A 13684-nucleotide genomic window follows, 5' to 3' on the forward strand; every position below is an offset into this window, starting at 1 on the left:
ATACAGGAAAAGCGGTTTGGCAGATTGTGGCTGAATATTCAGGGAAGTGCAAAGGTAACAAACGCATAAATGGTTTGATTGATAATGGCTTGTTGGTCTCAGAACCTAATTTGATAGCTGCAAGGTTTAATTCTCATTTCGTTAACGCTTGTGATCAGTTGGACCTTCAGAGCAAAATAACATCAACTGATTCGGGGTTGCCCAGCTCTCCATGTTCATCGAGCATTTTTTTGCTCCTGCCTCGTACAGTGAAGTGTTGAGTGTGACTAAGGGTCTCAAGGCCAGCTCCTCTTCTGATGTATTTGATATGTCTCCATCCATTGTCAGGAGGGTTGCAGATTCACTCTCGTGTCCCTTAACTGTCCTGTTTAATAATTCTATTGACCAAGGACTCTTTCCTTCTGCGTTAAAATCCGCCAAGGTCATTCCTGTCTTTAAGAAGGGAGATCCTCACTTAACCAATATCGCCCCATCTCAATACTTCCCACGTTGAGCAAAATATTTGAACGATTAATTCACAATAGACTGATTAATTTTCTTAACGAAAATTCCTTACTATCTCCTTCACAATTCGGTTTTCTTAAAGATAAATCAACCACTCACGCGATAAATGATTTCCTTAATACCGCCTTCTCTTCTGTTGACTCTGGCAGTGAGACTGCGGGCATTTTTTGTGATCTTTCCCGTGCCTTTGACACCGTCAACCACCAACGTCTCCTGGACAAGATGGAAATGTACGGTGTTAGAGGCATCCCTCTAGAGTGGTTTCGTTCCTATCTTTCTGGTCGCTCTCAGTTTGTTGAGATCACCAACAAAGGGGGTAGGGGTAGGTCTGCTCTCTTACCGGTCAAGGTTGGTGTGCCGCAAGGCTCAATTCTTGGCCCTCTTTTATTTAATATATACGTGAATGACCTTAACTCATCTGTGAGGGGCCACTTAGTGCAATATGCGGACGACACCAGTGTACTTATTCAAGCTGACACAGCTCAATCTCTTTCCATGGCTTTTTCACTCAAGAGTCTTAGTTCTTGGTTTTCTGTTAACTATTTATTTCTCAATCCTGAAAAAACCTCAATAGTCCACTTTAGACCCCACAAGAATGAGAGTGCGATAGTTACTCTCCTTGACAATATACCTATCGAGCATTCTTCAACGGTCTGCTTCCTGGGACTCCACATTGATTCCAGATTTGACTGGTCAAATCACATCAGTCATGTCTGTCAAAGACTTGGTGCCAGCATTTACTCTTTAAGGTACCTAACAAGTTTTCTGTCTAGAGATACCGTTAGGCTGGTGTACTTTGGTTACTTTGTGGCCATTTTAACACATGGATTGATTTTCTGGGGGACGGCTTCAGGTAGGTTGATCAGTAGGGTTTTTAAACTGCAGAAGAAGGATGTTCGACTGATGTGTGGTCTGGGTCATCGTGAGAGCTGTCGGGAGGTTTTCCCTAGGGAAAGCCTAATGACATTGCCATCACTTTATATATATTCGGTTGCCACATTTACATTTAAGAACCTTCAATCCTTTCCATCATTTAACCACGGGTATTCTACAAGAAACAGAGATGCTCTAATCATTCCGCAACACCATAATAACACATTTAAAAAATCAATGTCATATATGGGCCCTAAAATCTTTAATGCTTTGCCTTCTAGTATCACAGCGTGCGACACTGAGACGTCTTTTAAAAACAACTGAAAAAAATACCTAATAAGACAAGCATTCTACTCCATTAACGAACTGGTGAGCGGTGCTCCAGCCTAGTGGACGATATAGATAAGATTGTTTGTAGTTTAAGTTGTACTATTTTATATTTTAAACTGTTTTTAACTGTTATTTAAATGTGTGATGTTGTATTCTTCTGTCTAGTATTAATCGGTTCTATAATATCTGACCATGTTCCATGCATGTCTCATGTCAATGAACAATAAAGAATTTGATTGATTGATTGATTATACACATGTTTTTCAAGTTTCACATATTAAGGACAGCGGAAAATTTAAAAACAAATATAATTCTTCTAGGGTTTTAAACCCCATCTGAACAACTATAGTTGGTTGATGATAAAAACATACTATTTTACTTCTCTTTGAGAACATAAGACATGTGTGTCGAATTTCGTCTTTCTAGGACGCCAGTGAGTTGAAAAACAAAATATAGTAATTTTTAGTGAGTGAGTGAGGGTTATTCCTTTTATATGAAGAGATACTTTGGTAGGCCAAATTATTGTCACTACTACTATCCTCAAACTTTGAAAGTTTTTCTTTACCTTGATAAACCTTAAAAAAGAATTTTATTATTGAGAGACTAAACACAAACAAGAAATTCGTTAAAAATGTAGCATGGTTTCTGTGACTAATTACCTCGTTGGATGTACTTCAAGGACAGGAAAATGAAAAACTGTGATTAACCATTGTATCAAAATAAACATTATACGATATCAAAGAGACAACGCCTAATAATGATAACTTAATCTGAAATTTATTGTTGAAATCTGTTCTGTTTATTTTCGACAATTTATCTGCAGATAGATTTCATTCAAGAGGTCCCGGTTCATGGCTTTCCATTGGAAACAAACGCTGACTTAATTTTTTACACAACTCATTGGATAACACCCAAGGTGGTAATATTCTTCATAAATATTAAAGAAAAATATAACGATGGTGATGTTGCATAGTATTTTGTTTTTCCGTCCTAAGGGTCTGCTATGAATCTCGTCTCTGTAGGATCGTAAGCGGTCGTCGAAAAACATTGGGTCTCGCTGCCCGTTCTCTAACTCGTTGGTAGTAGCAGTGCTGCTCTGAACCTCGGCTCGCTATGTTCAGTCGATCAACAAAGTCTCGTCCCCTTTGATTGCCCGTTGGCAGTGCGCCGGAGTCCCTTTGGAAGTCCTCTCGATTGCAACTCGTTTGTGTGTGATAGACCGATGGATTCCCTGCAAACTTGTGTCCCACCTTGATGCCAGTGACAGCTACAGTGACGTGAGAGAAGTGTCGTGAAAGTCCCTTATATGCATGGACATCGATCGACCCCCTTGAAGACCCTAACTGAGCTAGAGATGCCGCCCCATGCATCTCAGCTAAGCTAGAACAACGCCGGTGAGTTGCCATCATCCCATATTTTCTTTTATTATAATCCTCTAATTCTCCGTTGTTTACCTGTCCAACCTTGTTTTTATTGTTTTTTTTCTTTTTACTCGCCAACATTATGATAACCTTTTCATAAGTCACCGACCGGGATCTCTGTTTGATTATTTTGACTCCGAAACCGTATGGAAAACCATTTATGTAAACGTCAATTTAGTTCATGTTCCCTTTGTGTCACGATCTCCTTGTTTTAGTTTTTATTATAATTGCAATATCACTTTTAATCAAGCTGGTTAAATTGAAATAAATTTCTATCCTAACAGGTAAAATAATAATTTTAGTGGCGAAAGATAAATAATATTAAATGTGCGGTACAATTATGTTTAAGCCACGAAACATTACTCTTTAACTTTAAATATAATAAGTTTAAATATAAAAAGCATACGCAAACAAGATTTATGCACAGGCTTACGCAACATTCTGCTCCCATATTACACCATAGGCCAAGACCGGTCCTTTATCTGCAACACTGACAGGAAAATATACTGGCCGCTTTGGTATGATATAAACATGTAATATTTCTTTTTCCTCTGTATTATGAATATTTCCTGAATACTTTTTTGTCAGTTTGCACTGTTATGTTCCTCTTTATATATTTGACTACTTTTCAAAATCTATAATTTACGATAAATGAAGATATTCGCACAGTTGCTTAGTGTTTATAGTCATTTAAATAATATTTTTAAAATAATGGCTATACAGCAACTTATTAAAAAACATTAATATTGAAAGGTTATATCAAAGCGGGTATACTCTCCTGTCAATCCAACATGAAATGGAGCGATCTACTATATTATAAACTGTGCCAACGTGCGTGAGTGTGTGCGTGCGTACGTGCATGAGCTAGAGTAAACTGTCTTCTCTTTGCTGTCAAGTATGCTATCACTGAATGTATGACTGACTTTATGGTTGGGTATAGCGCTTATCCTCTGAGTGCATCCATGGCTGATTCCATGACTATATCTCTAAATGTCTCAGTAGGTGATTAAAGCTAACTCTATGGCTTATTTATGGGTAGTTCTATAGCTAATTTCATGGCTGATTAAATAGCTAACTGTATTGGCTGACTATATGGTTTAATATTTCAAGCAGTCTAATTTTTATAAAACAGCAAATTTATTTAATTTTTCTTGGAATATAAGATCTAGTTATATGTAAATGGGAAAATTGTTAGGAAATTTATGTTTATACATATGTGAATAAATTAAGAACTTGAACGGCATAATGAAAGAAAGTATTATATTCAAATGTTCATGCCTTTAATTAATATCGTATCAATAGTAAAATAAAAAGAATATTTACAAAATTTAATTTTCATAAAATATCAAAGCAGACGATTATGTTTAGTCAGTAATTAAAATCTTTAGTACGAAATACTCAAATACTTACTAAAATATGCATAGAATATACCAGGTAAATTGACATTTTTGTTAACAACCAATATTGCTCAATCTGCTTGAATAAGTATCTTTATTAGCGTTATATTAATTCATAGGTTAAGGTGGTTAAGGCTTTATAGTTAAAGTACGAGATTTTAACTGAGATAAAGCATGATGTGGTCAAAGTCAATATGTGACAGGTCACAAATTACAGCCTAAGGGAAGCGAGTCCATATTAAACCCTAAGGGTCTTTTTTCTCGAGCACATGCTTCCACCACCCTTTGCAAGACAATATTTGATATTTAAATCAAAATTAAACACTTTACGTAGTGTAAGTGTGATACTTTGTCACTAGTAATATCACAATGGTTCAATTCCAACAATGCAGAATTTAATATAATGCTAAATAAAGATTGGTTGCAGTAAAAATTACATGGACGAAACACATATCTGGAGATATCTCTGAGGTCCTATTATTTATTACTAGGAAATAATAGGTATAGAAAAGTTTAATTATGGCTAATACAAAATAAAATCGCCACTTTGAAATGTTACAATAAATCATAACTAGCCACGTTGCTGCCAAAATAGAGTAATAATTAGCTAAAATGATATCTTGGGTGTAGGTCTGGTCGTCCAATGTTCTTTGGAAATTTGCCTACGGACTTAATTACTTAATAAAACTTTAAAATGACTTCCCTTCACGTTGATGTCAACTCACACACGGTGGCGTCAGCTCTTGGCTTGACATTGCAGCTGTAGTCGCAAAAAGGAAGTTTTAATCAAAGTAATCCTCAAAGAATAATCATTTTGAGACTCAAGAATTTGATGATGAACTCAAATTTGGACCAAATGTACTCGCCTAAAACAAACTCGAGTCAGTATCAGCCATTCATCGAGACAACTTATAATCACGACAACGTGATATCGTCATAAATATATCAGCGCAACTATATTTTTATTAACCTGGCAAAAAAATCATCATAGTTAAGTTACTTTACTATTAACAAATTTATTTTAAATTTCATTCAAAAAGATGTCTGGCATGGAACATAATTTATAATACGAAAATATTAATTTTACTTGCGGACAAGGTGCACGAGTTGGTTACCTGTGAGCTGTCAAACGGCTCGAAGTTCAAGAGAGAGAAAATTAATGCGCGTGCCAATTTGGTTGCTATTCCGCAAACAATTTAGTTCCAACATCGGTGAAAAATAATACTAACCAGTAACGAATAATATGGTTTGCGAAAATATATATTATATATAATACAACTACATAAAGCAACACACGTTAAAATATTTATATATAAATTGACATACTTAAACGTGAACCCTACATAAATTCATTTGACCTAAGTAACGTCGATTGAACGTAGTTAGATTAGTTAGATTGATAGTTTTTATTGAATTCGCAATTGCAACATTTAGCCACGGATAATAAATGCAATATCTGCTATTTTCTCAATGTGTGTATGAGACACAGTAGATATGTAACACTTGCACTGTGTATATGTGGTAACGTATTACCCTGTTTTATAAGAAAACACTTTAGTTCTTATGGTCGTGGGGCTTTATGGTTGGTCATAAATGAAACTATTACAGCTCTATGACATTCTCTGCTATTACACGTTTTACCCATAAACTTAAAGGCATAGGTTAAATTTAAAGCAGGATGTGTCCTTATTGTTTGCAGCTTTTATTTCGTAGTTATGTCCGACAGTAAGTTAAATTAACTATCTTTTATACATATTTACATAACATATTATAATAATTGATTCTTTTTCTCCAGTTTTACATCAAACCTAATGTACTAAAATATGTATATTGCTAAATAAATAAATATGCTTTCAAGCTTAGATGGGAACTACAGCAAAAATAGCTATATAAATGTATTAAGATGGTAAAATTCATATTAAATCGTTGACAAATCTTTATATTGTAGGATTTTTTTTCCAGACATATAACAAAACTATTTCAATTTCAATTCAAACTTGGATTTTAAACTCTTATAAATGAATTATTCAGTAACCCCACAGAGCAAATATCCTATTCCAATTTCATATAAAGCCTTACAATGCTGTTGCTAGAAGCTAACTCATTGATTTTTATTATTTCTAGTAATTTTACTCTTGAGCCTTGTGTGTTTCTTTTTATAAAGTGTGTCCTCTCTTTCCTACACTTAGTTTGATACAAGTGATTGATGAATTTTATTTTGCAAGTTTAGATTCATTCTAAAGACATAACGATGGAAAGGTATGTCCAGATCTCCTCGTTGGAGATCTAAAAGTCGATTCCTGTCATTTGGTTTCAATTATAACACGAATTTGATCCCCACAATGTACAAAACTATGACAAAGTCTACTGAGGATTAGACAGTCAGAGGTGAGATCGAAGAACATACTCAGAGCTGGTCTCGACTCTTCAGCCTCTTTACAACTATATCTACAAAACCCATTACTGTACCATTGCGATTTTGAACAGCCTTATTTATCATATAAGAACAGACCGCTCTTTAAAAAATAAATTACAGTTATTAATTATAATATGCTTTATACTATTATAGCCTACTCGTAGCTGACATAATTTAATTATATCGATAACTATCCACCAATTGAGAAAAGCACTTTTCGAATTTACATTTTATATTGTACAATTTGATAATCCAAGATACATTTCCTTTTTAAATATGGCGTTAAAAATTTAGGAAAGGTCAAAATGTTAAAAAAATTTATTTAACGAGTTTCCTTGCAGATAGTTCAAATGACTTGCATGTTTTGTCGTAAGTAGTTTTTGAGGTCTCATTTCAACTGTTGGTAAAAAAAAAGTTGCGTCTTTCTATTAAATGGTCAGTTGAATGCTATTTATGCAAGAAAAATTATATGAATTACAGTTTTAAATTTTTATTATTAATCTAATATTACCTTATTTTAAAATGAACATCAGTTTATGTCCTTTAGTTGTTGGATAATTTTTTATACATTATATTTTACATTTATATATATAACTACAATTTATATATATATATATATATATATATATATATATCATATACATATATGCATCATATATACATATATATATATCATAGTCATCATAACAAATATTGCTCTACTGTTGACACGTACTGAATTATATCTAAGCTGAAGAGTGAGTAGTTAATCACGGTTTTCCGTGCAAATGGGTGATAACAATCATTGGGCTAGCTACAAGCTTGAAGTAGGAATTATAATGTCTGACTGGGGCCCACGTCAGGGCCCCAGTCAGACATTATAATTCATTCCAAACGAATAGGAGGGAGGGGATTGTTGAACTCTCAAACAAGGGACTGATTGCGACTAAATGGTAGTCGAACCCCTGGTCGTTACATTAAATGGCCTTTAGACTTGACTCTACCATTAACAGGTTGACTGTGTCAGACACCCTGGTGCCCTGCTGTCTTATTACAGTAGATCACTCAGGACAGAGCTGCAGTGAACACCTTCAGCGCCAGCAGCTGATTATGCCAAAATACATTAATCCCACAACTTAGCTTTGTTTCAAATATTATTAGATTCTACTGTAATTATATTAAACATAAATCACCATTTAATGAATTAAATAATCTGGACAGTGTAAAAAGACAAAATATGAAGGAGTGAAAGAATACCGAATTTTTTAATTTTTTCTATAGGTTGCTAACACTTAAACATAGAATTTTTGAGGAATACTATGTTTTCTTCATCAGGTATCAAGCTCTAAAAATGTAGTTAAGTGTCTGACAAAGTTAACAAGTAAAAAGCGAGGCTACCAACGTGATAGTCTCATGTATATGATTGTTTCTTTAATACGGCTTTTGTATTAATAAATAATGACGGAAGGGTATGTACGAGTATTACCGTTAAATGTTAACCCGACATGCAGAAATTTTCAAATGTATGTTTTGACATGTTGGCATACAAAAACGTTTACAATGATACTGTACGTTTTTGGTGTTGAAGACTACACGGTGCTGTTGGATAATATGTGCTTTATTAATGCAAAGAAAGAAAAAATACAAAATAATACATTTGTTAGTTATATGATAATGTTAAGTATATTGATTGTTATCTCCGTCAAAAACTTGGAACAGTTCTTAAACAACATATTTCATTTTCATTGCGAGGATAAATCTAGAACTTAAAATTCGTTTAACATTTAAGTTAATATTTTTATGCCGTTATTATAATAAATTTCGATTTTATTGACAATATTCTTTGTAAAAAACTAATATACGTTTGATAAATTAAGGCTTTTGATCCACTAATTTGTAAAATCTGTCCTTAAGATTTGTATTAAAAAGACGATTAAAAAATGTTCTAAATTGTTTGAATTATTTCTCTTGACCCATTCGCCTTTGTTTTATTACTTACTGTATTACCTTAACTATAATGTGACACACCTTTGAAAATCAGCTGCTATAATTTCAATCGCATGGGTTTATTGGAGAAAGTCGGTTACCCTAATAGCTCCGGCTAATTTACATTTTACAAGCAAACAATATGGATTTTCTTACTTAGCAGTGTTGACAGAAGAATGTTCCCTAAGAAAGGAAACAATCAGCAATTGCCAGGATATAAAAAGAATGAAAAATATGAAAGCGTAATTTATCATCAAGTAATATTTTCTTAGCTTCGTACACTTAATATCTAACTCACGAGAGTAAATAAATATTCAATCAGTTTCAGCTAACTCTATACAGTACAGACCTTTTTATTATTATAAAGAAGCTATATACAGCCCTTTAACTAGTTTTGTGATTACTATCGTAATCTTAGCTACAGTTTTTGTATCTAACGGTCGGTTTTAAGTGTATCTTGATATAAAAAATAAAAGGTTTCGTTTGATATTTTTTATTTCGACCTCTATGGTGGGTAGTGAGTGATCTTTTTCTTTCTAAGGGAAAGCACATTTATCGATTTCATTAAAAACCAGTTTGCGTGCTTATAGAGCGCAAATTGACCCTCGGCTCTGAATTATTAAGCAATTGGCTAGATCCATTTAAAATATAAATTTCACTCTTATCAGAAAATTAAAATTACTCCATTTAATATAATTACCAGTGCTTAATTTTTAGATAAATGATTACGTAAAACCAACCATTATGGTCCTATATTGCTTAATCCAAGTTTCGTCACACATTCCAATTGAGTTCCTAGATTCGGTTCTATATTACTGTAAGTGTTTAATGATATTTATGCATATTTATATAACCCTATGTTGTAAATAAACACGCAGATATTTCCCAAAGTGAACTAATAATGTTTACTCGCGTAATTTTTTATATCATACTGTCTATTCTAAACCAAAAGATTAATTTAAACTAGAATTAATCGGGAGCATATAAATGTAAAGAGGCAGGCAGTATTAAGCCAACCTCCGAGACAACTCTGCCTGCTGGACATATCACTGTCGTCACTTTATTGATAAATCTACATCGCTATGCTCTTAAATGCTAATTAGAGATAGCAACAGGCACTTCCCGTATCTTCAAGCCAATGTCAAGGAGCAGATCTTATTAAACGAACTGCCAAGAAACTCTGACTGCTCGTCATGTCACTTCCGTCCCGTTATTGACAAATCTACCTCACTATGTAATTGCTAATTATTGATAGCAGCAGGCGCTTCCCGTATTCTCAAGCCAATGTAAAGGAGCAGATCTTATTAAACGAACTGCCAAGATAACTCTGACTGCTCGTCATGTCACTTCCGTCCCGTTATTGACAAATCTACCTCACTATGTAAATGCTAATTATTGATAGCAACAGGCACTTCCCGTATTGTCAAGCCAATGTAAAGGAGCAGATCTTATTAAAGAAACTGCCAAGACAACTCTGACTGCTCGTCATGTCACTTCCGTCCCGTTATTGACAAATCTACCTCACTATGTAATTGCTAATTATTGATAGCAGCAGGCGCTTCCCGTATTGTCAAGTCAATGTCAAGGAGCGAACTGCCAAGACAACTCTGCCTGGTCGATATGTCACTGCCATACGTTATTGACAGGTCTACCTCGCTATGTTAATGAATGTTAACAGTGATTCCAACGGAAATTTTCAGCAGTAGTTGGCAAGAACAGCTTTTCCAAGTTTGTCTTTCGTGTTTTAATTGTCATGTGTATAATTATTGTCATTTTTGCAAACCTTAAATTACAGTTTAGAATTCGACACTTTAACATTAAATTTTAGTTAAAAAATCGTGGCGAGCCTTTTTAGAAAGTTTTATTTTCTAACGTTATTATTTACGTCCAGTATTTACCTAACCAATAATTTCAAAAAAAGAAAACGTTATTCAATTTTATTTTAAAAAATTTACTTTCTAGGTTTCTTAAATGACTACAGTTTTAAACATAGTAGAGTAAGTATGAAAACCATAGTTGATTAATTATTTATATACAAGTTTCACATAAATCATAAATACCTCACTCACGACTATAGATTTTAATCGTTGCCAGTTCAATGATAAAGAGGGCTAACACCAGCCTTGTAAAGGTATTTTTGTTTTTGGAACACTAAGCGATGGCAATCGATCATAGCACTGTTATCGCTATAGATAAATGGCGCGGAGGTTATAACCTGATATATCAGGCATTCATTTCTCTGGTTTTACGTTCGTCAGGTTAAATTCCGTACAGCACAATAAGAATATATAATATAAACAATATGAAAATAGATTGGCAGTAAAGCTCAATTCCGTTTCAGAACAATAATATTATGTATTATTTACGATATAATTACCATAAGTACTCACATATCTTACGTTAAATATAACCCAACGATGCTTTTATTCAGTTGGTTTTAAAGCAATACTGAAAAATTTAATAATTTTAGTTTCATGAAACGTAGTTTTTTTATTTAGTTTATGGAAAAAATCATAAGTAAATTTCAAATATTAATATACAGTTAAATATTATTCATCTCCAAAGATCCCCTCAAGGAGAGAGTGACATGACAAAGTGACAATAGATTTTGTCTATCAGCGCTCCCAGTGCCGAGGTCGTAACTAAAAATGTTTGTGTCTCGTAAACCAACCACGGACCGTAAATTTAAGTTAGCAAACCCAATATCTCTCTGAACCAACTTTTACGAAATGGTTTTATTTTACTATAAAACTAATATCAAATACTTTTCGGAAGCTTTGAATGTCAACCTCTATTTTACTTTTTTACTTATTTTATTTAACAGCTCCAGAATCCTTTCTGAGGAGGAATAGCTATGAATAAAAACTGGGATTTGAAAATCATTTCAATCACGAAGTTAATAGAGTTAATTCTTTGAAAATATTTCGTATTTATTTATTTATTTATTATTACTTCCAACGGTACAACGCCATTTAACATATTTACAAAAATTACAGACTTCTAAGATGACTATATTAAATTAAAGCTAGAAAAAATAGAACATCACATTGCATACACAACAACAACACAGCAATCAGCATAACAGATAATCATTAAGGCAAAGCAGTAACAACAATAGTTTGACGCCAAAAATTATTCAACATTCATAGCAGGAATCAACATAAGTAACAAGTATCAATAATAAATAGGTCAAGAATAACAAAGATAACAATCAAATATAAGGTAACCATTGCAATAAACTGTCAGACAAAACTAACCACTTGAAAATCAAACATGATAATAGAATATAAAATAATAACAGAATTATAATATGTAGAGGATAAAATATATATATATATATATATATATATATATAAAACAGAGAACTATAATATGTAGGAAAAATAATATACAATTATACATTACAAGGTAAAACAAAACTATAAATTAAGGAAAAACAACATAAGAATAATAACAAGCACGTGCACTGATGAACTCATGTCAACACCCTGGAGCACCTCCACTTAAAGGACAACCAAGAGCCCTGGAAGAAATCCAACCCAGCGCAGACCAATCCCCAGTACGCTGCATCCTCGCCAAGCCACAGTTGCTAGCATAACTAGTTGGCCGGTATACTCTTCCCAAACACTGCCTTTGATCTAGTTCCTCTTAGGAATGTAGAAGTTTACTTGACGAAGGAGGTCAGGACAATCCAACTTGCCATTAACCAACTTGTAAAGAAGCTGAAGATCTTGCAATTGACGTCTAGTGTGAAGAGGATGCAGGTTGAATCTCAGCTCCAATTCTTCAATTGGAGTCGTCAGGTAGCCATAGCCCATTCGAACGCCCAACACCCTCAAAAAACACGAAGCTGAACTCGGTCCAAGCAGTCGATATGGGTAATAAGATGAGGGGACCAGATCACTGAACCATACTCAAGGACCGGGCGAACGAGAGACTTGTAGAGGATCAGGAGCGACCGGGGTGACCTGAAGCTCCTAGTCGATCTCATGATGAATCCCAAGAGGGAGTAAGCTCTTGATACAACACCATCAATATGCTCCAAAGGGTCGAGTGTAGAGGTGAAAACAACTCCAAGGTCCTTAACACTGTTCATTCTTCTCAGCACCAATCCATTGATGCGGTAGTCAAAGATATATGGAAATTGACTACGAGAAAAAAGACACCACTTCGCACTTGGAGACATTCAGCTCCATAGCATTGGCAGCACACCACGTTTCAATCCTGGTGAGGGACCGCTGGAGAACTTGCTGATCGAACGTAGAGTGAACCCTGGTGTAGATCTTTTAGATCGTCAAGCAAACAGCAGACAATTGACGGAAGTTCACAAGTAATATCATTTATGAAGATGTTGAAAAAGTAATGGACCCAGGTGTGAACCCTGGGGAAACCCTGAGGAAAGCACAGAATGGTGCTGACAGAACACCCTCACACTTGACCATGAGTTTGCGGTCCCCAAGGTAACTAGCCAACCACCTCAACAACGGCCCACCAACCCCATAACCAGCAAGCTTTCGCAATCAACAGTCCGTGGGGTGCACCCCTGTCAAATGCCTTAGAGCAATCCAAGTAGATACAATCCACCTGACATGAGTCAACAAAGGCAGCCATAACATACTCCTGAAAGACAAGCAAATTAGTGATTGTAGATCGATTGCGAAGAAAACCATGCTGACTATCGGATATACACTTTTCTTAGATAGAAGTAAAGATGGTCCAGGACCAGTGCCTCAAAAGACTTTCGCCAGAGCAGACTGAATAACAATAGGTCTAAAGTT

At 34.5% G+C, this 13684-nt stretch overlaps 1 protein-coding gene across 1 annotated transcript; it reads right to left on the reverse strand.

The window, feature by feature from the left end:
- Positions 1-12741: 12741 nt before the first annotated feature.
- LOC124355773 lies at positions 12742-13092 on the reverse strand. The gene has a single exon (XM_046806928.1). The coding sequence runs from the start codon at positions 13090-13092 to the stop codon at positions 12742-12744; it is 351 nt and encodes a 116-aa protein (XP_046662884.1).
- Positions 13093-13684: the final 592 nt, after the last annotated feature.

The sequence above is a fragment of the Homalodisca vitripennis genome, chromosome 2 (assembly GCF_021130785.1).
Source record: "Homalodisca vitripennis isolate AUS2020 chromosome 2, UT_GWSS_2.1, whole genome shotgun sequence".
Taxonomy (NCBI): Eukaryota; Metazoa; Arthropoda; class Insecta; order Hemiptera; family Cicadellidae; genus Homalodisca; species Homalodisca vitripennis.

Coding starts and splice junctions, on each gene's coding strand:
- LOC124355773 (XM_046806928.1), bottom strand. CDS start 13,092: ATGTCTCCAAGTGCGAAGTGGTGTCTTTTTTCTCGTAGTCAATTTCCA.